At 39.8% G+C, this 26721-nt stretch overlaps 1 protein-coding gene across 5 annotated transcripts in view; it reads left to right on the top strand.

Moving 5' to 3' along the window:
* Nucleotides 1-26721, top strand: part of anks1b (ankyrin repeat and sterile alpha motif domain containing 1B) — a 274655-nt gene that overhangs the window by 234426 nt on the left and 13508 nt on the right. For all 5 annotated transcript variants that reach the window (XM_005947551.2, XM_005947550.3, XM_014329283.2 and 2 more), the window contains 3 exons: nt 18034-18141; nt 19601-19804; nt 21708-21833. In XM_005947551.2, coding sequence (XP_005947613.1) covers nt 18034-18141; nt 19601-19804; nt 21708-21833 — 438 coding nt within the window. The remainder of the gene's footprint in view (nt 1-18033; nt 18142-19600; nt 19805-21707; nt 21834-26721) is intronic.

The following is a 26721-nucleotide window of genomic DNA, read 5'->3' as shown; positions in this document are numbered from 1 at the left end:
TGCCTCTCGCTTGAATCAGATCTCGTCTGGAGGTGAAAGAAAGTACAAAATAACTGAGTCAAGGCCCCAAATTGCTCTCATTTAAAGCGAGTCCTCTGAGAGCCCACAGTGAAGCAATTAGAAATGGATTTCATTTTAGAAAGCCGCATTCACGGTGGTGGAGTGCAGATAGTTTCTGGTCCTTAAGGAACGATTCCCTTAATGTTTTCTGGATGAGTGGCTCCTAATATCAAGGGAGGGCGGCTGCAAGTGTGTACAAGTGTAGCGTACCTGTGTATTGTTCTGGAAATGTGTTTGATTGATGTTCACAGAGGATGGAAAGCTGAGTCGTTAAGGTCTTCTGGGTATGAAAGGACCGTCTTCCCATTCTGATATGTTCAAGTTGATTTCAAGTAATCGGATTAAAATTGAGGGTAGCAAAATAATCGAATAGTAGTAGTAGTAGTAGTAGTAGACCCACAATAGCTTAAAATAGAAGCTTCTAATCATAATCACTGTGATGTGTTTTGAGCATTTTAGGCAAAAGTATGTGTACTCACAGCCTCTCACAGGTTCAGAGAGGAAAGTTCATATTCCAACGTAGTTATAAATCTCAAGTATTTCCTCTTTAAAAAAATAAATTACACAGATAACATAATGAGAGTAATTCAAGAAGTATATACAAAATCTTCTACTCGGGTAAAGAGTAACATCTTACATATTAATTGCTGATTAATTACTATAGCATCAATATATATGGCTTTTTATGACCTCATTAAGTCTAATCACAAGAGGTTTCTCGTGTTTTATAGCCTGACATGAGGCTAAGTGTGTGAGAAGAACGTAGTTTAGTTTTTTCTCTATAGACCTCCTAAAGGTAAATATAGGAACTGCAGTTTATTGAGTCGAATGGACATAAATGTTTAACTTCCAGGAGTCAACTTCCCCTCACACCCATGGCCACTAAGATGATGTGCATGATAAGCAGCTGGATTGTTTTGACTTTAATACTCTGAAGATGTGTAATGTGTTTCCAGTTTTACCTTCCAGTAAATCAGTAAAAGCTACATTGTTTCCACTTTTAGGAAAATAAGCTGAATTGTGAGTATAAAGCAGCACCAAGTGGAAACACACACATATTAATTGCACTTATTTTGTTTATTATCTCCTAACATCCAGGTTAACTACCGCTAACCTAAACCAACCCTATGTATTAAATAGATACAGGAAGTAAGTGCAACATCTCTCTGACTGATTTTCATGATTTCGTGGTATATAATCATGATCTGCTCTTGTAAAATAGAGCAGCGGAGGAAAAGCTTTTGCCTCTTCATACTCGTCCTTTGCATGTGAAGGCCTGTTAGTGTGTGCTCATATCGTGTAGGTGTATGCGCGTGGGCGTATATCTGTGTGTGTGTGTGATTCACCCACAGGGCCGGACTTGTCCCTGCGTTCTCCTCAGTTTTTACAACGTGCAATTTCAGTAAGTGTACACCCAATATGCTAGGAATGTTTTGTGAAAAGCTTAAAGTGACTAAGTGTGTGCGAACTGCATGAAGGGTCTAAGATAAATTGAGGAGAGTCATGAGAGTTCAGCTTTTCTTCTACAGCTTGTAGAAGATGGCTACTAGTTACCATAGAGACTGTGCACTTGGTATAAATGAAATGAAATACATGAGTGTATGTGAGTGTGTGTGTGTCTGTGCTGGATTGCTTTTTTTTCCTGACACTATTCTAAATAGTTCGTGTGTGTGTTGTTATTCTGTGCTTATCACCTTCTTTGTCACCTCTCCAAATGGACAGATTGTCTCACATCCCAACACCAGATGGTTCCTGCCTTCGTTAGACACCGCCGGATCGTATACTTCATAAACTAGAACCTACACAGACACGCAAGCATTAAGCGAGCGCCACGTACAGTACATGCTTCTAGGTATCTTGCCTATTCACAAGTTCTCGCACCGAAAATTCATGCCTGCGCCCGGTGAGGAACATTTGTTTTTCATATGTGTATTTGCGTCCGGCGTGCTGAAATGTGCAGGGATACAGTATGTGTGAAAAGGGAGTGAGTAGTAGCTGGTGTTAATTTTTGTGTGGGCAGATTTGCCTCAGGACTGCAGTGTACTTCACCGTCACTGCTTACTGCTGATATCACTTTCCTGCAGTTTTTCTTCTTCTTTTAAAAAAAACAACCTCCTGTCAAAGCGCTCACCGTGCTGCAGATCGTGTAGGAGGTGTCAGGAGAGAATATGTGTGACCCCTCGGTGGCTCATGAACCTGCGGTTGGCAGATCTGTTGTAGCGCTGCACATCCCGGTCTACTACATCTTCACTTGTTAAATCTGTTTGTAAAAACGGGGATGAGTTTACTTGATTTTGTTGTGTTTGTTTCATCTATACAGAGCCCAGGTTCAATTTAGTCACGCATTACTAATAATTTCTCGTCTGTGTTGTGGTTTGTGACACCATTAAGTTGACTAGCTTTACTAGTATCACACCCCTTTAAACCTTGAAATGACACTTCTAATTGGAAATATGTCATAAATATGTCATAAATGTGAGTAGCAAGTTTCTACTATATGTAGCTCTGACTGCCATGTGCAAGGAGGCTATAGACAGTACAAAAGCACATATACAGCGTTTGATAAGTAAATGAAATGGCTCACAATAGACAGCTACAAGCATACCAATGGTTAAACAGTAGTGCAGTAAATAGACATTCTTTTTTTTATTGACCAAAAACAAGTGACTGAGCTCATACACTGAGCAGGAAAGTGTTTACAGAGGTCAAGAGAGAAAGCTGTTTTTTCCGTAGACTTCCATTCACATGCAGTCACAGCTATTGCCATCTGATGGCCGACCAAAGAAACTTTATAAATCCCAGAGGGAAACTGAGTCGCCATAGCAGCAGACGTACAAAGGACAACAAAGCAAATATAAATATGAAAGGACACAAGTATCAACACTAACAGATAGAACAGACAGAATGCCGTTACAAGGCACTTTCGCATTGGCTTCCTTTTTCTGAGCTAGAAGCTACGTCCATGTTTTACACTGTTTATATATGCTTTCCCTACACCTGAAAAAGTTAGCTTATGTTAGCATATGTTTGCTAGATGTTACATTAATATCACAATTGTGAATTACTTCAGTTTTGATAATTGTGCATTGAGATCTTGAAGTTTGCATATTTTTTTGCTTACTTGGGTCTTTAGGGGACTATTTTGTCACCACGTGGGATCTATTCCTTTAAAATTAGTTTAAAATGCTTAATAATGTCTAAAGGTTTTAAAAAAAAAAATCAAATTACAGATTTAAGACTCAACCATTGTTGCTGTTTTCTAATGGAGATGCCAGTGTGAGGGATTCAAGCACTCTATTTATGTGATCCACGGGGCATAACCTAAGTAGACGCTTGTAAAGACAGAAATAGCTAGAATGACGTCAAGCTTTGTAGCTTGGATTTCATTTATGTGACACTTTAATACGGACATAAACATATGTACCCGCTCAATATATAAAGTAACCACATGGACTAGTGTTGTCCTGACCTAAGAGACATAAGAGAAGGTGAGTCATTTCTAAATGTTTCATTCTTTGGTAAATAGTAGATATTTGAATATTACGAAAGCCTCCTCAGTGATGGGATTTCTCTAAAATGAGGCACGAAGGAGAATTGCAAAACTGATAATGATCAGATGAATGGGAATTTTCTGTGCTCTAGGCTACTTCCTGTCACATGTCTAAACTTGTTTAGAACTGCAGCCAGAGACTAAAGCTTTATTTTTGGTTGCGAGAGGGCTCTGAAGTTCCAGTTAATAGCATTAAGTTTGACCAATCAGAAAGGTCGGACTGGTATCAAACTGTCCCGGCTGAGATGATCACAAACTACAAAATACTTTTTCGCATCAATTAGAAATGAGATTCCTCGTTTTTCTTTCTTTTCTTTTTACTACTCCCATATTTGCATTAATATTTGCATTCACTGTGTAGGAGTTCAGGTCAGTATAATAGGTTTACAATTGCTTTAGATCTTATATACAAAGAAGTGGATATATTTAAATCCATTTTAAAGACTTTAAGGTGTTTTGTGTCAAACTGCAACTATTCTGAATTTGTTACAGCTCGGACTTGAGGCTAGTCTTTTCCAGACTCTTTAACAACATATTTTATAACTAATAATAGCTAAAAGAACAATTATTAGACACCTGGTTTTTCTTAGGTGATAATGTTGATATCATTACATTTGCGGAAAATCAATTATGCTCATTTTTCAAGTTTAACTTGACATAAACACAGAAAAGAGAGGGAATCCATAGACTATTTATTTATTTATAGAAAATGCAATGGAAGCTAACACTAGCTAGCTTGGTTAGCATAAATCCCTCCATTTTCTTCTGCTTGCCCAGTTCAGGGTCCTGGGGCTCGAAGCCTGTCTACTGGGAAATAGCCCAATACACTAATGAAATATGAGAATTTTATTTGAATTTTATTTTATCTGCTTGTGCTTCTAGTGAAGCATAAGTTCAAGGCTTTAAAAAAGTGGGGGTGTTGTAAAGTATTTTATAATATTAATAAAACATTCCTAAGCATCATTATTATAAAGGCGGAAAGGAGGCAAAAAAGGCCATAAAATGTATATTTCTGCTGTAAAGCTAACTCTAGCCGTTTCCAGGCTTTGTGCTAAACACAAAACCAGTCCATAATAGACCCTATGAAAATATAATTATTATATAATTAGAAGCGATATAGATAAATATAAAAGATAAAGATACTCCTGTGATCAGGAGTTATCTCACATTTTATTGTTAACAATGTAATTTTTGTTTTGAATATTTACATCACTGCTGAACTCTTTCAACTCAAGCAGCACACAAACACATAAACTTAGACTCCTTGCGAGCACAAGCTTGTCTTGGTATAGGCTCAGTGTGTCTCCATAGTGACGGGATAGAGAGGAGGAGGAGGAGGGTGAATGTAAACTGGGTAGAAAGCGGGAGAGAGAGTGTGTAGAGAGAGAGAGAGAGAGCTCAGGCAGAGACATGTAGGAGATGTAGTCTGGCTGCCGCAAGCTGAAGAAGGAGGAGGAGTTTTCGGGCGCTGGAAATCTGCAGAGAAAGTGAGAGAAAGGGAGACAAAAGCTGGTGCTGAGGAGGCGAGGAGGAAAGCGTGGATAAAGAAAGGAGAGAGGCAGAAGGGAGAAGAAGAAAAAAAGAAAACCACTTGTGCTGGTCAGCAACAAAGCAACAGTAAACAGCTCAAGAGAAGAGGGCGAGAAAAGAAATCACAGCAGGAGTCAAGATTACTCCTCAACCTTTGGAATGAGTCACGTCCTGTGGAGAAATAGGTGAGCTTGCTTTGAGACGGGATGTGGAAAGGGTGATGACAAAAGGAGAGCTATAAAGCATGCGGGGGGGATTTAGAGATGAACACTAATACTTTTATTCTTCGCTTGCTGTTCTTTTAATGCAGCTTTCGTGCTTTCTGTGCTCAGAGATGATTTAAACACAAGAAATGAGTCCACGGCGCTCAATCAACACTGCTGACTGGGCTAATTTACAGGCTGTGTAACTGTGCGTGCGTGCGCGCAGGTGTTGGAGTGTTTTTGTGCATCTAGAGTAAGAGTCTGACCTCATGTTGTAGTACTTAAAGCTCTGATTGTGCTTTCATTAAAGAGCCACTGGGTCTCTGTCCACAAGTTTAGCAAATACAGCCAACAATGGTGAATTTATGCCATTTAGTTGCACAACGAGAGAAATTTGTGTGACTTTTGTTTGCTTGCATCATTCAGAGAGGGGACCTAGCTGTCACTGAAAAGTCAGAATGTCAGAAAACACGCTAACCGCCGTCTAGCAGATCAGCCACTACGTTTAAATACACTCCAGTTCAGTTGCTGCCCTAATTTAATGTCCTCTCCTTATTTGCATTCACCTAACATACTCCTAGAAAAATGGTAGGAGAAGTGAAATGTGGGACAAGACTGAGAAGGAATGTAGTAGCTTAGAGAGATGCTGTAAGGCTTCGTGTTGGTTTGCACAGCTGACTTGACTACACAGCGAGTGATACGCAACCGATAATCAGCATGTATGAGATAAACTGTAAACATTGATTAGCAACAGGGGGGCTAAGCTTGCTGTCAGATGATGACTGTTTTCAGCTATTTTAATCAAAGCGTTTAAACCCTTATCTGTTTTAAACCAGTGTTATTGTTCCAGCCGTGATTGCCATTATTTTAAGTTGTTTATTTTTACCCCGGCTTAAATTAAACTTCAGCTGCCCTGAATCCACTAACAGCTAAAACTCAAACAGCCCAATTAATATTTTCTAGCCTGTACCAACTTGTTTTCCAAAAAGTACGTACGCAAACAAATAAAAGAAAAATGAAAATACAAGACTGTGCAGGATAATGGGTTAGGTCCTTTTTGGGAAAGAGTGAGACGGGTCTCAGCATGTGGCGTGAAAGAAAGAAAAGTTAAAAGTATTTCTTTCTTCGCCCAGCTGTTTGATAACCGGAGCCTGGATGGACAGAAAGATTGAGTTGGAGTGTCTGCCTGATGCTGTTTATCTCAGACGTCGGCCAATCCATCAAAAACCCAGCCTCGCCTTCTGTTCATCGAATCGTCACCACAGCGACTCATTGCAATAGATTCCCTGTCAGTGACGGGCATTAATCAGTATGCAGCTCAGAGAAACCACGGCGTGATGAATGATGCTGCGAGAGGCTTTCCACAGACAAAGACTTTTTACATGCTGATACAAATGTTTTTATGCTTAATATCTCTTTAGTTATGCTCCTACGCTTTGCAAGAGGACATATTACTCTATGCCGTTTCATTAGTGGACCATTCAGATCGTTAATGGGTATATACCGCACCCTTCTGTCCAAGTTTATTTATCTTATTTTAATGGCTCACATTAAAGATCGCCATTTTTCTACGTAAATGAGCTGTTTATATCCCAACCTTAGGCATTCATCAGCAGTTTAAATGGCTAACACTTATACTCCCTATATATGCATTAAAAAGAGGGACATCAAAGCAGACAGAAGATCGTACCATCTCACTTTTGTCTGTTCTGTCTGTACATGCACATATAGAAGATTTGTTATCGTACAATATAAAGCGCCTTGAAGCAACTGTTGATGTGATTTGATGCTATATAAGCAAAACTGAATAAAATTAAGTTGAATGTAAAGCTTAAAGGGATGTTGCTGATGCATCAGTTCTTGTTTGCATACTCGATGACTTTATAATGGACAAAAAAAAAATCGAATTTACAAAACTTTAGATTCAACAACAAAGAAAAGCAACTGTTTTAAAAGTTTTCCCAGCCGCCACAGAGAACCAGGACAGAGTACACAGCAGGGTCCCATCCAAAGCTGTCACTCAGCAGAGAGCCCACAGATGCACATATGGCTGCTACAAGCATCCTATTAACCTTATCTTGTCTTATTTCTCCCTCCGCCCCAAAAAGTGCACGTACTGTACGTTTCACGCTTCACTGACTCTGACTACAAGCAGCTGTTAGAAACAATCACTACCTCAGCAAAGTACTGATGTCAGAAACCTGATAGAAGAATGGAAAATAAGTCTTACAAGCAGTTAAGAGGAAGCTATGTGATGCGTTCTGTTTGTGCGTTCACCTTTTTCTCAAAAAGTTATGATTGGATTTGCATGACAACTTGGCCCAGCTTAGATTTTGGAATCAATCCAGATCTGGACACGTGAGTTCCCAGGATTGAAGGATTGGGCAAAGTCTACCATTTTGGGTCCTAACTTCACAATAAATAAAAGTAAAATATCATACATCTTAAAAATTGACAGATATTGTCTTTGTGCTTTCAAAGAAATATACCTATGCAGTCGTGGACTGCCAATTTCCATTGTAATATTTACAACCATATTAGCAAATACCTAAAACATGAGACCCAGATCTAATATTTTAAGTGCTGTTTCATTGTGTTTCTTTGTAATGTAACCTAGATATATGCTCTGTGTGTGTGCAAAAAATACAGAGGTTTATAAACTCTTTGAACCCCTCCCCTCCTAGACAATATTGTACACTCACAAATACACACAGTCATGTGCACAGCTTGGTGCCTTAGGAGAGCTTGTGCTTCTCTGCAGTGTGAAAATTGCTTCCATCTTGGGGCTTTGAAGTATTTATTAACCCAGAAAAATATCATCCACCATTTCCTCTCCCATCTTATTGGGAATTCAATTCATGAGCCTCCGTGTGTGGTAAAGAATGAGGGTGTGTGTGCGTGTACGAGTGTGCCTGCAGAAGCAAGATTTGAGAGATCTTGTTTCAGCCTTGATCCTGCAGCATTTGGCTCTGTTTGCACACACTCACACACTCAGTCTGTGCTTGCAGTCATAGTTACAGTTCTTATGCTATTAATGGAGATATAGCTGTCTCCATGTAGGCAGGCTTATTAAACAGCCCCCTCTCATTGGCTGCCACTTCTGTCAGCACTGAAAAGAACTGAAATGTCCTATTGGTCTTGGTTGGACATCAACTTCAACACATCACTCGTAACTGGTTGCTAGGCAACCAGTTGTCTCCAGTTTCCCTCCCCTGCTTCATCCCACCCACCCACCCCCCAAAAAAGTGGTGCTATGTTTCCTTTTATTCATTTATTTGTTTGCTTATTTAGATTACATTAAGCCTGGGCATGATTGTTTTACGCATGTGTGTTTTAATGGCCTGGAGCTCCAGGCAAATCAACACTAATCATCCCTGCAGAAAAGCTCCACCTCGAAACAACACATTAAGTGAGAGATGGAGCAAAGAGAGAACAAGGGAGAGGAAGGCAGCTGGCTGTGATTAAGTATTCAGGGTCAGAAAAAAATGTCAATGATTGGAGAGAAAATGAGGAAAGCATTGTTGCATAAACTCAGTGCTGTGCACATTATCTACGTTACATCAATGCTTTTCTATCACAACCTGTATTGATTGCTACAAGGAGGCGACAGGGTGGCTGGTATTGTTTTCAAGTGTATGTGTGTCTGAAAATTGTAATGATGCCATCATCAAAATGTGCTCTTGGAGCCACCTACTTAAGCATAATCTACACTTTGGCAGGTGTTTATATGACTCTTAACTTCAATTTATATTTCTTCCACAAACCATTATGCACACTTCGCAGCCAGGACTTTAGAAATGTTGGCAACTGCTTCGAGGCAAGAAATAATTAGGCACAAAGCCTTGTGTTGCCTTAAATACACATGCTGCGTATGTTCTGACAGACAGCTAAACACCTTTCTCTCATCCAGACTCCACGCCATTATGGAAATCGCCAACAGGTTTGCCAAATATTAAGAAAAATTTGGAAACAGCACTTAAAGAATAAACATAATGTGCAAAAATCTGTGATGTACACCAACAACAAAGATATGACCTCTGTGTTTTCAGTGTTAGCTGCAGTCCTGCACTCATCCCCTAAGATGCCATTCAGACAGGCACGCGCCTTTTACTGATCGATATTACTGCTCACTTAGCCTGTAATGTATTCTGACCTCTGCAATTTAAGTAAGCTTTGGCCAGTGATTCTTTGATCTGTACGGAGTCGATGCAGGATTCTCGAACCCCCGATCGTGCTATTAGGAGACAACCCCTGAGGCATGCAAAAGTCTGTGGATATCACAAAGGTCACAACCTCTGTCTGCAGGGGTCAGGTGATCGGTCATATTGACATGAGTGAGCTCGGAGAAGGTAGATGCACGCGATACGCGATAACAAACCAAGATGGACCAATCAAATGCAGTTGCCATGGCTGAACTGAAGGAGTTCAATTAACTCTTTTATTAGCCCGAGACACAGTAGTTATCCTCTCTGACTTTGTGTTTTTCTCTGTCGTCTGAATAACGAGGGGACAGCGGAGTGAAAATGAGGACAAAGCCTGCAGGAAACGAGACACAAGAGCAGATGATGAGAGGTAATTTCGGGTCAAGGGACCATGGGCAGAAAGTGAAGGGAGCAGTGAGTGAAGAATTGGAGGGCAGTGAAAGGGATTGTTAGCCAAGTCAATGTAGATTAAAAAGGAGCAAAGAGACTGATAAAAGAAGTTTTACTCTCTTCCCGCTCTGTCATTAAAACTATATGCTAGCTTGAGCACAGACAGGGACTGGACTGTTGGTTCTCTCGCTGGGTTTCATGCTCCACTGAGCCAACCAGCTTCCAACCTCCCCTCCAGTAAGAGTCACAGAAAAGCCTTTTTGTCTCCAGTGTCCCGAATGAGAGCAGTCGCTGTGAATGTCCACGATCGCTGACGCTTTCTACTTATTGTCACTGGTTTCTTTTCAAATATGTCATTTTGTCACAGTTTGTGCTTAAAAGAGGTCACTGGGGTTTTTTTTCTTTTTACTTAAAATATTTTAAGGGCAGCTTTCACACCTGAAAGTGTAAACTGTGCTTCAGACCTTGTTACACTGCATCTTTCACAAATGAGTGCACTAAAAAACTTTATATGACATGCCTGTCATCACCTGCATGAGCTGTGGGTGATACAGCTCTTAACAGCGGCTGGTGTGTAGACAGGTGTGCATCTCACACGCTGTCACTCCAGCCTGTATCCTTCTGTCATCATTTCAAACAGGAGGGGCAAAATTGAATGATGGTTGTCGTTAAAAAAAAAGAAGTGTTCTTCACATTGGTCAACACACTGGTATTTCTAATGGCATCGCACACCTTTGTTGCCTTTTTTCTCTCATCCTCCCAAACAACACGACGTCCTTCCAGCACTAGAAAATAATAAAAACACACTCTTCTCTTTCCACATCACACTTCGTTCAGTTCTGATGACAGAGAGAAAGATGGAAAGGTTTCTAGAAATAGTCAGACTTACAATTAACATTATTTGTAAATGTAATTGTTGGACTAAAGCTGGAGCTGGCAAGATGTAGCAGGGAACAGAGGCCACAGAGCAGCGATGGCTATGAGAAAGTGTGGCTCTGTTAACCGTATGTGTGTCATCTAATCCATTAATCAAGCCCGTTCAATCTGGGCTAACGGGACTGCTAACAGGATTAGTGCATTGATCGGCACACAGAGACGCACACACAGAAAACACAATCATAGCAGCAAAGTTATGAAATCAGGACCCTTTGTTAATATCTGACATCACTTTCAAGCACCGTCTCACTGCAAGCGAAAGTGCTATGACTTGTGTTACAAACCCTTCTGGTTCATAGTTTTGAGCTTTTCTGGTCTGCCAGGAGTGCAAAATTTAAATTATATCTAAGATTAAAAACACACTGAAGTGAATTGTAAGTATCTCCAAAGCAAGTTTATGGGGTGCTTCAAGATTTTCTCTGTTGCCTGAACATACTAGTTTTTCTTCCCGTGGAATCCGCTTTTCTTCAAAGAGATTGTTAAACTTAAAATTTTCCCGCAGACTGCAGTACGTTGCAGGATCTTTACTCTCTTAAACAGCTGAAAATAAAGTGTTCTACAGCTGGAAAGTGATATAAATACTTGACTGAAAATGAGTTTTACCTGACATGTTTTGCCTTATAAACAGTGATGGGAATAACGGCGTTACAAGTAACGGCGTTACTTTTTTCAGTAACAAGTAACCCAACTAATTACTATTCCTATCGTTACAACACCGTTACAGTTACTAACAAGAAAATGCGGTCCGTTACTATTTTCAACAAACAGACGGTTGAAGCTGTGTTCAGCTTACCGCATCTTATATCAGTTGCACGGAAGTAGCTGACTACGTAAGTAATCTGGACGCTACAGCTTTAAGCAGCTGTGCGCGCTCCCGTGGACGGTAATCACGATCACTGTCTAGCACAACACCTGGAGCTAAGGGGACAAAGCAATCGCATGAGTGCTGCTGTTTGACTGAGGAAGAATAAAGTAGTCGTGGTAAGCCAATCACATGACCACTTAAAGACAAAGCAACAAGGTGATAGATACCAGTTTTTAAATTGTGTTGATAGACCTGCAGGTATCAGGCTGTGATGTTCTCCTTTACAGTGGACAAATTATTTTTTTGGAGTGGCACAAATAGTTTGTGTGGCATCATATTGAATGCAGAACAGCTGATTGTTCTGTAATGGTTATTTAAAAAATCAAGGTAAAAGGTAAATGGATGCAAATAACTTTGTTTGCAAAACTTGAGCATAGGATTTTAAAATTGACAATTTATATTTGCATTTAAAGTTATGAAATATGATTCATTAAACATGTTTGTGGTTGTTACAGTAAAATAAATATAACTTTTTCTAGTCTGATTTTATGTTTTTTGTCTGATTTTAGATCAATTGTGTTAATACAGTATGTCAAAATGAAACCATAACTGTACATTTAGACACGTGGGGTTGTGCTGAAAAGGATGATACCAAACAAGGCAAAGTAAATAGTTTTTAAAGGTGAAATGTAGAGGGAAAATCAAAAGTAGTTAAAAATGGCCAATTATACCCTGGACCCCAGAGGGTTAAACGTTTTTTAAAGTAATGCAATAGTTACTTTTCAAGTAATGAATTACTTTTAGAATATTGTAACTCAGTTAATAACTCAGTTACTTTTTTTGGAGAAGTAACTAGTAACTATAATTAATTACTTTTTCAAAGTAACTTGCCCAACGCTGCTTATAAAACAAGTGTAGGTGCGCCAGATTCATAGAAGAAAACAAATGTCAGGCACAGACATCATTTTCCATCATTTTTATAATTTTATCAGAAAACACCCCATCGAGCCTTTCTCTCTTTTTCATTTGTCTTCCTAATCTTCCTCACTGCTTTGACCTTTTGCTGATACCGAGGCTGCTGGCTTGTTGCTAGCTCTGGATGGCACTTTCCGCTTTAGCCGCTTTTCCTTTGTTAGCTTCTTTAACTTGTCCGTGTTTAAGTGTCTCATTGGTTTTGTTGTTGCATTTTTGCGCGTTCTATCACAGTTTTACTTCAGTGAACTTTTTGTATTTTTTCACTTTAATCGTAACAGCTTAGTCTATCGCTGCTAGTGAGTGCACGACTACCTGGCTATGCTTTTGTTGCGCTTTCCTTAGACACACCAGCTCACAATCTCTTAACATATGAGTCTGACCCAGCCAGTCACAAATCCAGTAAATAAGTCTATTTCTAGTTCGCATCTACCACAGCTCAATCAAGAAATGACAACTGGTAAACTGTCAATAAAGTCTTGGATGAATCAATTTTTTTTGTCTCTACTATTTATCAATAAGAACCAGTATTCTTAAAATTACACCAGATGATGGAGTGAGAAAATGATTGACAGGTGGACTAAGACAGTGTTAGGTTGGGTCTTTTCAGGATATCTGCTGACAGTGATAAAATAGAGAATAATGCCAGATTTATTCTACTGTCAGCATCAATCAAATGTTTGCTGCACCTGCGGTGACAGAAATGTTGTCTATATCTGTTGAGCATTTTTTTTCCCCATTTTTTTCCCACCTTCAATGTGCTGTTGGAACAGAATGTACAAGCATTGGCTTATCAAGATTATATCATCTGAGCTCCGTGTTTGAGTTGATTTGAATAGAATTGTGCTTAAATGAATGCTTAATCTGGCGCGATAGCACAAGACAGAAGTGGAAGAAGAGGGTATATGCTGCGGTAGCTCAGCACTTTTCCTGACAGTATATATACACCTGCTCTGAATATAATTTCAATGCAAATGGGCTGGTGTTGCAGTCAACCATCAGGAAGGGAGTGAGTGTGTGTTTTAACAATAATGGCTGGGTTTCGTTTAAATTCACATCCATTGAGGGATAACAATATAATCATCTTCCCCAGCAGCTCTGAAACAGCTGTTTGGGCTCTTTGTGTGTGTGTGTGTGTGTGTGTGTGTGTGTGTGTGTGTGTGTGTGTGTGTGTGTGTGTGTGTGTGTGTGAGTACACATCCTCATCCACGTGTGTGTGTATTTTATTTATTTATTTCATGGATGAGCGTGAGTGGGCAACTGCTGCTGCAGCTCTGTGTTGCTATGGTGACAGCTGAACTTCAGGCCGAGGTTGAGGCTTCTACTGTATTTGAAGTAGATGCTGTTGCATAAGGTAAAGTATAACACAGATTTGCACCATGCAAGGCAATTACTGCGCTCTTTCTCGAGTGTGCGTGTTTGACAAAAGAGCAATGTGAGGACTGTGCCACGCTGTTGCCCCTCAGGAGATCGGCAGCAGGCTGAATATTTCATAACTTTTTCCGTATAGCAGGAAAACTCACATACATGTCACATTTTACACTGCAGAGTCATCATTTTTATGTAATGACTATTTACTGTTACGCAAGTCAGTTATAAGAAGCAAAAATGAATACCAATGCAGAATAATGGCGCCATACTATTGAATGTGCAATGCAACAGTTGGTCAGTTAGTCAAGAGTCCAAAATAAGGGCATCAAAACTGTATGGGCTGACATCAGCAAATAAGTTGGCATTTACCAGCATAAAGGGCTGATATTTCTGTGTTCAGTTCTGGGTTAAGTATTCAGAAACAGTGTGAAGAGCTGCAAGACTAAAAATCCAGTCAGTTATTTTATAATAATTAGCTGATAAATAGGACTATAAACGCAAAGAAGATAAGAAAGAAACACCCTTCAGCTGTGTTATAAGTGCTGATGTTGCATAGCTTGTCCTCCAGAGGGCGCTCTGCAGCTTCCCTGTTAGAAAAGCACCTTTTTGGAAGGAACATTTTTTTTCATATTTTCATGTATCTGAGGGAGAGAACAAAGAATCTCTGCCAATATGTCGAAACAACAAATGAATGAATAATACTTTTTAAGCCACCAACAATGCTCTTAAAAATTCAACATCAGCAGGGCTTTAATACTGATGATTTCTTTGTTTGCACAAATAAATGAAAACAAGCAAAACAGACTTTAAATTTAGATTTTTTTTCCCCATTATTTTTAACATTAGTATCTGGCCAGAATTTCTCTATCATCATCTCTAATGTCAAAAAAAGAAAAAAAGCCAAAAGTTAAAAAGCTGAGAATACATCATATTTGCACTTGCGTTCATTATTATTATTTGAGTCCCACATTATTTTTGCTTCTAATATTACTGACACTTTAAAGGAAGGACAAACATCACTTGATTTTTACTGCACTAAATTCACTAAGTGGCTCAGGGGACTGGGAAGCATATCTGTATCCGGAAGGTCGCCGGTTCGATCACCCGGCTCTCTATCCTGGTCGTTGGGCAAGACACTTTACCCTACTGCCTACTGGTGTTGGCCAGAGGGGCAGATGGTGCGATATGGCAGCCTCGCTTCTGTCAGTCTGCCCCAGCTTGCCTCCACCAGTGTGTGAACGTGAGAGTGAATGAATAGTGGAATTGTAAAGCGCTTTGGGTGCCTTGAAAAGCGCTATATAAATGCAATCCATCATTATTATTATTACTACATAATATCAGCTTATGTGCTCTTGATTGCCCTTTGATCGGTCTAAAATGAACAATTAAAACATGTTTGCATGCAGTGAAGACCAGTGGAGATGAACACATTGCTGGCCACGGTGTATTCTTTATTTTATGAAATGAAATAAAAGTTATAAGACCTACTTACCACTTCTGAACTTGCTTGATAAATTATACAAGAGTTGTTTGCATATCTGCTCCATTTACTATGCAAGGAATATGATTTTTTTTATTTATGCTCTCTTTGATTGTTTAGGTTTGCGCTCACGTAGGTAGAATCGTACCGTATGCATCCTAAGCGCCTGTTTGGTTGTTTCTTTGTATTTTTATGCTTCTTCCGCAGATGTGCAGCAGTAATTGGTGAGGGAGATTTTATGTTGTGCTGACTCAAACAGAGGCAGGCCATTAGACTGACAGCAAGACCGTGCCATGAGGCTAATTACCACCCTTTGCCCTGAGGACACATTCAAATTCTCTCATGTTCATAAATACGTTTACTCGAAGTTCTCCAGAGGCAGCTCTATAAAACCTGCAGAAGTTTGTTGTGTACTGAAGTTTGATACCAGAAGGTGCAAAGAGAACATCCCTACAGAAGGCTGCCATGTTCCAGGCCGCCTCTTTAGAAAACCCAGTAACTGGCACAGTCAGTGGACGCCTGGTGACCAGAGAAAGAATGAACGCTTTCATTGGAGTCCAAGTGCATGTTTTTTTTTTTTCTTTTCTTTGTTCTCTGTGACTGTGTAATGAGAACCTGGGGGAAAAAAAGGAAAAAACCCAATAGACAGTTACAAACTTGCCACAATCTCATTGTGGAATTTGCAATTACTTGCTGTCAGAGCAAAATCTCAGAGTACACTCTCAGCTGTCACTAACAACACTTTGTTAAGCAGTAGTACTAGTTTAGAACAGGCGTTTAGGGACTTGCAGTTATTTGCTTTTGTGATCAGAAGGGAAGATTAATGAATTGCTGTTGAGGTGCAGGTAGGCAATGGTTAGCTTAGCTTAAAGAATGCTAAAAGATCTTTAGAATTCATAAAGCGAATCTTTGAGACAAATCTAGTCACTGAAACGATGAGCTAGCCTCATTTCAAAGCTCTCTAAAAGAATAGGTTAACATTTTGTTCAATACTCTTTTGCTAGCTGTCAGACAAGAGGACTGATATAACTCGCATACAAAGCTATAGCTAGCCTATCTTCCATTAGAATTACAAAGAAACAGCTAATTCTTTGTGATGTTATATAAACAGTGTTATTTACATAAGAGCACAGGTTGGATCTGTAAATGATGTACATGAGAACAAAAGGTGTGCCTATAGCTTCAAGGTCCTTTCAGGATCAAGGGCTAATGAAGATGTACGAGACTCACCTTTTGCTGTTGTCTTTCTGTTTTTTTATATATAATTTTAAGAAGAATCATACAAGTTAAAATTTCAAAAACAGCTTTTTGTTTTCATCTACCATTAATGTAATCTCTAAAAAAGACAAAATTTGAAGATTTCTGTTTTATAAGATAAGATAAGATAGAACTTTATTAATCCCTCGGGTGGGTTCCTCTGGGAAATTCGATTTCCAAAAAGCACAGCACCGACAGAAGTTACAGTTACAGAATATTATACACACACACACACACACACACACACACACACACACACACACACACACACACACACACAAACACAGAGACAAATATAAATAAAATATACGAAGGGGATAAATAGAATAAATAGGAATAAAAATAAAAATACAAGTGAATGCTTTTATGCTTTTTTGTTTGTTGTCCATTTGTCATCCGAGCAACAGACCGATTGAGAGTGAGCAGTTTTCGGTTGCAAGAGATATCCTGCTGTCAAAATGCTTTGAATAACCATCAGCTACGATCTAATGAGGATTTGGGTTTTTATTATCCTTTTAAAATAAACCTGCTTCTGTAAACAAAGCTGGGTAGATGAAAATGGAAACCGTGATCCAGATGTGGCTACTCTTAAGGTCATATTCTCAGATTGATCAGACCAATGTGATCAGCGTTACAAAAGAGCAATAATTAATTGATCAAATGTATTTTTTATACCCTTGTCTCTCTCACTGTTTCTCTTAGGCGTAAGTCTCATACATACCTGATGTTCTTTGTATATAAGGTACAGTTGTGCTGTTATTCAGGTAAAGGCACCAGTTTGAATGGAGCCATCCAAGCCATGTTGGTAATGTAATAACAACAATGACATGCGTGTTCTCAGGGGCATTTTATATCATTATGCACTCATTAGCGCACCCCTGAGTGCTCTGCTAGTGCTCTCCAATGGTTTTGTCTCCGAAACCCTTTTCTGAAAACTAGTATTATTCTCCATTTTAGGCTAATGATGATGATCTGTTACCTTTTTGCATTTTTTTTTAAACACTCACATAATCTTGTTATCATCCCGACTAAGTCTTTGAACTCTTTTGCTGTCGCTAAAATTTGTTTTAAATTATGCAAATGAAAGTGAGAGTCATCGTTTTTTAGTACATTATAAAACTTGGTGTGGAGAAGAACTATAGTAGAAATCCCTGAGCTGTTGATGTCTGTCCCCAACACAGATGTTTTGGACATGCGTCAAATAACTATTTCAGGTCTCCTACAATGAATGATCTTTGTGCACAATGCATGAAAACGAATATCTTTGTGTTCATCAGGTACTGAAGATCAACCTTATCGGCCACAGAAAACGGATTCTGGCCTCATTGGGGGACCGGCTACACGAAGACACCCCACAGAAACCTCCACGGGCCATCTCCTTACGGGTGAGTGAGTCTCTGCAAGCTGACAGTATGCGGTTTTACCCATGACAATATTGAGCAATATCTTAACCAATTAGGATTCAAATTATCATGACTCTATAAGACAGTAGTTCCCTTCCCAGATGGCTCTCTATTTCTCTGAGGGAAATTCAGCCTCCCCACTGCTGCAGTTACCACCCAAATGATTACCCAAATCTCTCGGAGAGAGGCAAAATGGCCGTCCCACTGCCGTTTCCTCCCTGCTGATTTGTCCTGGATGCTACTCACAATGAATTGGCTTTCCCTCTCCCATCACAGCCACACTCCTATATCTCGGTTTTTTTCAAGCCCAGAGAAAGCCTGAAAATCTGGAGGCAGTGCTGAAACAGCCCGCTGTTCCTAAACACGTCTTCCCGTAAACCGCTGAGTCATGAAATAGGTTGAAAAATATTACAACAATAATCCTTGCTAGTTTCCAGGGGGAAAGGAATTTGTTTGGCTCCTTTAATAAAGTTTGAAATGCTTAACCAGGCACAAGCGCTGTTAGCTTCAGCTAGATCCAGCGTGTATAGTATGCGGTATTGCTTGAATGTGTCGTAACAATTTTAAACGTTTTAAAGTCCACACTTCAAGACACATAAAACAGAAAAAAGTTCCAAACTAGAGCAAGCAAATAGTCTAGTCTGAAACGAGACTTTCAGACTTTTAATATCAGTCCTAATTTCACAAAATTCCCTAAAGGTGTTACAAAGATGTGTAATTAAAGCAAAGCGTGATGATACTGAATGGCTTAGTGCAGGGAAAAATTATGTATTCAAGCCCCTTTTCTTCCAGTGTGTGAGCAGAGGGCTGTGTTTACTCAGTAATCCTGCACAAACAGGAGCAGATAGTTTTGTGTGATGGACAAAATGGGTGAAGGAACACAGCAAAGCTTTAGACAGCAACTGAGATGCAATGCATGAGCTTGCATAGGCAAGAAAATATTACCAAGCTTCTTCAAGAGTCTTCTCGTACGATATCAGCTGAAAGTGAACAGCCTCTCAGGAGAAATAACTGACCTTTTACTTTGTAAGACCCTTGTGCCAATGGAAGTTTTAATTCTTTTGGGGATTTGAGTTTCTACTCAAGTTTGAAAACCTCTTAAATGAACATCATTTTCCACTTTAAGGATTTAGCAGGTGCTTTCGCTTAAAGTGACTTACAGTGAGCAGGCAAGGGTTCACTGTTGTGATTAAGGACACTGATGGATCTACTGAGACCTCCTGGTAACAGGACACTGCTGTTCGTCCTCAAGTTTGCAAAGTGGTTTTGGGTAGTCAGCAGAAAAGCATCACTGTAGCTGAAAAATGTAATGTGACACATTGCACTGCATTGCCCTACTTTTACACTTGCAGCGGTGACATAGCACATTATAATATGATATACAAAACCTGACTTGCTTCCTTTAACCCCTCTCAATCTGCCCACGCCTGTTTTGCACCAGGAGCCCGGAGGAAACCACACTCCTCCCCAGCTCAGCCCGTCGGTAGGCCAGGCAGCGTACACAGCAGGGGTCCCAGGTGGATCTCTGGACGTGCAGCACCTCATGATGCAGGCGGACGCCCGGCGCAGGCAGCGCAGCAATGACAACTACTTTGAGGACGTGCCGCGATCCAAGCTGGAGCGACAGATGGCTCAAGTCAGCATGGTGAGGAAGGGAGGAGAGGATGGAGGGATGAATGAAGATGGGAACTGGGAGAGAGGGATGGACTCCAGGAGTGTATTATGAATGGTCATAATCATAGATGCAGACCTGGCTGCTTGAATACATAAGCATTCTGATAGTTGCATTAAAAGCCGAAATATAACACTGAATCAAATCGAATACGTCTCATCAAAACCTTTCAAGGTTTATTGTGTTGCTCACTGTTGAACAGTGAGAGTTAAGAAAACAGAATAAGAAATAGTAGAAAAGCTCATTTTCATACCAAAATGCGTTTCTTTATGTAAAGTAATATAAATGCAAATCTGATTTCAGGTCTACATGTAAGCTGTAATCTATTATTATTTATTAGAAACAAATGAGCTTCATGGCAGGCATTTTGTAATCAGGACAGCAGAATATATCTTAATTACAGATGAAATATTAGTAATCAAATGACAATCTTTAAAATATGAGATGGGAGATAAAAATATTGTCTGCTTAGTTATTCTAACATAAGTCATCATTAATAATCTACAGCAGACGCATCTAATGGGCAGTGTTTGCTGATAGACACGTAATAAAATAACAAACCACACATATATATGTGTATATTATATATATATATTACTATATATATATATATATTATATATATATTAATATATATTAATAGATTAAGAAGTAAGCATCTCGTCCATTTAGCCACTTGTAATCTCATGTGAAATGCTAAATTAGAACATTATGGCTTTCAATCAGTAGCAGCACAGTGATTCAGACACATCCCGGCTTACATCGGAGGCAGCAGCAGCAGCTGTGTTTTGGTTCAGTATGATTGGGGTCCTTTGGTGTCTCCGTGTGAATCAGAGAGCCCATCAGTGCAGACTAGCACACGGTATGCTTGCCCTGATAAATCTCTTTTTTGTGTGTTTGCGTCACAGTGTATCCCCCCCCCTTTTCCAAAAGCAAATCTCTGTTGAATCATCTCTGCAAGAATAGAAGGACAACTGTTAGAGGAAGGAGGAAACATCCTTATTCTGTGTCATTACCCTTGTTCTCTGGCTGTCACAATGTTTCCATGATTGGTTGCCGCAAACGTTTCTCACGCCAGCTCTTCCCTCACCGTCTGTTTTCACTCTCCTTGTTTCCTCCCCAGAGAACAATTACTGCAGCTCACTTCTTTCTAGACACATTTGGCCATTAAAGTGGTAAAACTACAAACTTTTTACCGACTAAATATTTTGAATCGTCTCTCTCAGAAGGGAAAAACTGTTTAATGTGGTTAAACCGGTAGCGTATAGCATAGAATTGACTCTCGCGGACTCTCTCCAAAGGTTCGTCCCTGAGCTGTTTATTCAACAGTTTTTGCATTGGAATAGAAGATCTCACCTCTGCGGTCCATCAGCCTTCCGGCAAACAAAAACAGTCAGATGTGAACAGACACATAAAAATGCAGTGTTTGGCAGAGGATGTGTGAATACCTCCTCAGGCAAAAATCATCTGGTTTCATTTATAAAAGGAGGACTAAAAAAAAACAAAAAAAACAGGCTTATTATCCTGACACATTCGAGAAGGATGAAGGCATGATTTGGGCATTTTCTTTCTGTTTAAAAAAAAAAAAAAGCTGGATACTTTACTGGGTGAAAAAGCAGCGAGCGGCTCAGCTGAAGCATGCGAACATGCAGGAGCCGAGCATAATTCATCCAAGTTTAATTTCCTTTTGGATGCTGTCCAAAGCATGTCCCCTTGATGGCGTGTCCACATGCAGTCATGAAAGCTGTTGTATTACAAACTTACACACTTTTATCAGGTCAACACGGGATATGCAGGATATGCAGCACAGACCGCAATGTCATGCCCTCATCTTTTACTCCTGTGTAATCCCGACGTGCAATTGCTTGTGTTTTCAGGCAGGCGAGTGGTGTGAGCCAATCACGTTGCGCCCGCCAAACGAGGCCACCTCATCCACTCCGGTGCAGTACTGGCAGCATCACCCCGAGAAGCTCATCTTTCAGTCCTGCGACTACGAAGCCTATGTGAGTCATACACTGTTGTTGAGCATTCTTAAATTTTCCCTTTTTATTGATCATGTGGTTTATAAATTCTCTATAATGTAGCAGTAAAATCCCTGAATCCAAGCACTATAAATAACTATATATTTTTCCTACCAATTGAAAAACTAGTCATAATCTTTGCTGATTCATTCGTGGCTTAACTGACTAAATGTTTCGGTTCTATTTGAATGCTGTCAATTCCTACTGCATATAACATTATTAAAGATCAGTGACCCTCAGCTTCACCTCTCAGTCAATACTGCACTCGGTTATTCTCAGTACTTTGGTAAATTTAGACCTTTGCCAGTTACATAAAGGATGTTACATATCCACGTTACCACAGATACAGCCTCGCACCTCTCACGGGTTACATACTGAGCTTCCAGGCTGAAGCGATTACTTACTTGGTAACCAGAAACCAATTTGCCATTTGCTTTCAGAAACACTGACAGGCAATATAAATGGATCTCTTAGACTGGATGGTTTGATGGCAGTGAGATGAAAACAGAGTAGTTATGAGCTTGGTTATTATGTAACAGAGGGGAAAAAAAGAAGCTGGGAAATTAAATTGATGTCTAATTTGGAAAAAAAAAGCAGGGAAAAAAATGAGATAGAGGCTGTGAAAAAGAGGTGCAAGAAGTTTCCCAAGAGTGTGTCATCCCTCTGTTAGAAACCCACCCTTCTTATTTTTTACACCTTAGAAGATTGATAGCAGAAGCTTGGACCATTAGGCTTCCAACAGTTGTATAACTACACAAGCAATGTGTTTGGGAAAATGGGAGGAATCGACGACGGGTGGGCCACCGGGGAAAAGTGGTGGTGGTGCTTTCATGGAGCCATTTATGACAAGATCTCTAATGCTATCTGTCCCAGGACAACAGGCTCCAGAAAGCTCAGAGAGTGAGATAAATGAGGGAGAGCCTCAACAGAGCGCCAGGCAAGAGCGCTCAGTGTGAATACTGGCAAGGTGACGGAAGCTGGAGAGTGAATAAGAATAAATTAGATGGATAAGACACTGAAGGGGACCGCATTGTATTTGTTTTAATAAAAAAAGAGGAATTGCTAAAAAAAGAAGAAGAAGAAAGCAACCAGGGCAGAACAATAGATGCGATGCATCAACGGTGTTCTCATTTTCAGCTCAGACTGCAAACAAACAAAATTCTCTCTACTTTCAGCGGCTCCTCGCGGAACATTGCAACTTTATTATGTCAGCTTTACAACTAGATTTTGAAATTATTATCTGAAGTTATTAGAGATCCACTTCCCGCAAAACCCTGCAGACATTTTGACATTATTACCAAACATGCAACATCATTAACAGCCAATATTATCTCAGCACAGACTGCCTACTCTTTCTTATTAATGAAAAAAAAAAAAAACGTTGAAGATAGGAAAATACAAAATATCTTTGAGTAATACTCAGGGCTCAGACACGAATGTTTTGTGATATCGCTCTTTCATATGGGTCAACCTGGTGAGCTAAACCTGCTCATGTTGCTTTGTATTTAGTAGGAAAATGGGAAACAGTGATTTACTGAAACATTTGGAAACACAAATGGGAACTCAGTATATAAGGCAAATAAAGTCTGTACAATTCTAACAACCTTCAAAGTCAATATTTGGTGTGACCACCTTTATGCTTCACAGCTTTCTTGTATGTCTATAATAGTCTCCAGGAAAAGTTCTCCAGGCTTGTTGAAGGACATTCAAAGCTCCTCTTGGGATGTTTGGCTGTAAACACTCACTGTTGTGGCTCGATCATGACACATCCCTCCATAAGACCTGTTGCCAGTGATTTTCAGTTCAGTTCTTGTGTCATTTGGGATACCTCAGCCTTTTCTCCTCGTTTCTCATTTCTTAAGAACTTGACTTTCAGGTACTATTCATCTGAGTTTTTAGGCGTGACACTTCTTCTTTTGTCCTCTACTTGATTAGTTTTCTCAAATTCTTAATAGCACAATGGCACTGTGTTGAGATACAAGTTTTCTGCTTGTAGCTCTTTGAAAATCACCTTGTTGGTGCAAAATACTTTTTCTTTTCTTTCAAACAGTGTTTGAAAAATCCTTGACATTTACACAGATTCAGTTAAAAAAAGAAGAACAAATAATTTGTTTGTGACAGGCTTCTATCAACGAAAGATAAAGACAGGAAATAATCCATTTTAAATGCTAAGTTGTCTGTTATGTGTAGACAGCACTGACTCATTCCTTGCATTGGGTGCGTATTTTGTGCTTGAATCATTCAAAGGTCAGTATTAAGTGGATTAATTGGAGATTAATTATATGAATTAGAGGAGTGGGACTATGCCTCTGAACACTTCCAGTTCTTATCTATATATGACATCCTCTGTTCTACAAGCAGTTTGTTCTCATTTTCAATCCCTTCACTTCTTCACTTCCCATTAGTACATGGGGATCTGCCAGGCCCAAAAGTCGCTGCCGGTCCCCTCCGAGGCCTTCCCCAAACCGCAGCTCAGTTCATGTTTAAGCCATTCGATTTTATCCACTAAAAACCGCTGTCAAACCTCTAAAATGAGGATGTGGGCCCCTCTAATGAAACATTCCTCTGAAAATGGTCAGGGGTTAGCGCTGGACTGTGAAATCCAACAAATGTGCAAAGAAAAGCTTTGATAGACGATTAGAAAGGCTGGAGAACTGGAGAAAAAAAATTGCAAGAAAAATCTGGCTCCTTGGAAGCAAAATATAAAGAAATAGGGGGGTGGCTCAAGATTGTTGGACAGTACTGTCATTCAGAGTTTTCTCGACCTTTTCCTCCAACACCAACATGAAGTTTACATTTGTTGGTGACAATCCCAGCAGGCTTAGAGGTCCACTGTCCACTTAGCATGTAATGAAAACCATAAACCTATGCAGAATAACAATATATTAACATATGCTAAACATTAAAAATGTCCTTCTGTTCATCGTTGCATGCGGATGTTACAGTTACCCAGATACAGACTTACAAAGCTAGTAGCATGGCTGTAGAGTCTTAGCCTTGTTATGATGCCTTGAATTTTATTTGAAACTAATAAAAACCAAAAATTACTGCCAGCGACATGGTATAGGAGACAGCAGCTGGTCTTGTGTGCAACTATAATGCAATTTCTCAGATAACTGCCAGCAAGCCAGCCATAACAGCGATTTAACGTTGTTAGCTTGAGTCAAGACGAAGTATTAACATGCCCAGACGACCTCTTTCTGATCTGCCAAGGACTAGACTGAAAATATGACTGAGTCAGTGTCTGTGCTGCGAAAAAGCAACTCATCATGCAAAGCAATTGGCCCAGAATGATGTTTCGTGACTTTAAGCGAATATATTGTCCATCAGATTCAAGACAAATCGCGTGTGGTCCTTGACTTTCGAGTCATTTATTGTAGAGTTAAATAGATGAGATAAATGAAGCTGTAAATATTTCTCTCCTAATTCACTAAAAGCCTGCTTAAGGTCCCACTTTGGGGAATAAAGCCCCGTCAAGAAGCTGGTCAGTCATTGTGAGGCAGTGAATGTCACGCCCATTAAGTGCTCTAATGCCTACATAAACATTGTCCCTGTAAAACACCGTCACCATTAGTAGCTTCTTTATTAAATCTGATACTACGTGTGCAAAATTACTAACTGCATCCAGACAGAAGGATCTACCAGACAGCAATGTTAATGTACCTCAGGGAGCCACTCAAGGTTGATGTAATCACTGCTGTGTGCCTTTAATGAAACCCCATACGAGCCATGTAGGAAGCCATCCACTCAGTGCCTTCTGTATTGTTTATGCTGTTTACATCCAGGCTGAGCTGGTTGACAGTCAAGACCTGGCCAGCTGCTAAACTAGACACACAGCAATGGTTAGAGGTAGAGATGCACAGATTCCAATTTCTTTGGTCGATACCGATTTCTGCCAATTCGCTTGAGCACCTCGTGACCCTAATTTTGCTTATCCTGAGAATGAATGAATGGGATGGTATTTTTGTTCTAAGAACTAAAACTAAGTCAACTTATCTTTAGTGGAAAATATAATTTTTATAATGTTCCCCCAAACTGCAATAGGTTCCAGATCTAATCTCATTTGCAAAACTGAAAATGAAGTGCTCTGCTACTGGAAAAGGGTAGAACTAGCTTTTTATCAGCAAAAAAAAAAAAAAAAGGATCTGCAGATAAACTGTATATGCAAGCTTGACTAGCCACTGGGACATCAGACACTGGTTTTAGTAATGTCCTCTTGGGAAGCCATATCTTGGCATTTTAAAACTAGATACAACAGCTGAGGGGGAGACACCAGTTACCCCAGGCTAGCTATCATTAAGAATGCAGGTTTAAGGAACTATGTATCAGTTTCGATTTTCAGACCCAGATGCTCTTTCTTTGATATACAGTCTACAAATACATTGATGAAGCAGGTGTCTTAACTTACGATGTGATTAGAGAGGGCTGCTGTTGGAGGTTGTGGTATCCTCTTCAGCAGAGATCAGTGTAGCGTTCAGCTACGGCACTGCTTGCTGATCATTTGGCAGGTTGGCTCAAGCCATTTTATCATAATCAAGCCATAGAGCAGGGTCACCGCTGCAAGCAGCTGAGGCAGTAAAACAGCTGTCACCAGTCCCGACCTAGACAGGAGCAGTAATGGTAGAAACAGCAATGTCCTACTGAGCAGCACTGATGGCAGCAGGATGGTCTGTTCATTCTTTGAGAGGATGGCTCTGACTAATTTATCAGTCACCATCAGAACGGCGAAGAAATTTGACAGCAGATGACTCTTCCTGCTGCTAGACTTTGTCTCTATCATTTCCGTTTGAGTTATTGGAAATTTAAAAGCAGTCACAAAGTTGATGCAAAAGTTCACGTATTTACCTAGCATCGTGTTGTTTGTGTGTTT

Source organism: Haplochromis burtoni, unplaced genomic scaffold (genome assembly GCF_018398535.1).
Source record: "Haplochromis burtoni strain Fernald_Lab_line unplaced genomic scaffold, NCSU_Asbu1 Contig_49, whole genome shotgun sequence".
In the NCBI taxonomy this organism is placed as follows: Eukaryota; Metazoa; Chordata; class Actinopteri; order Cichliformes; family Cichlidae; genus Haplochromis; species Haplochromis burtoni.
This window is presented reverse-complemented; position numbering and strand designations above follow the sequence as displayed.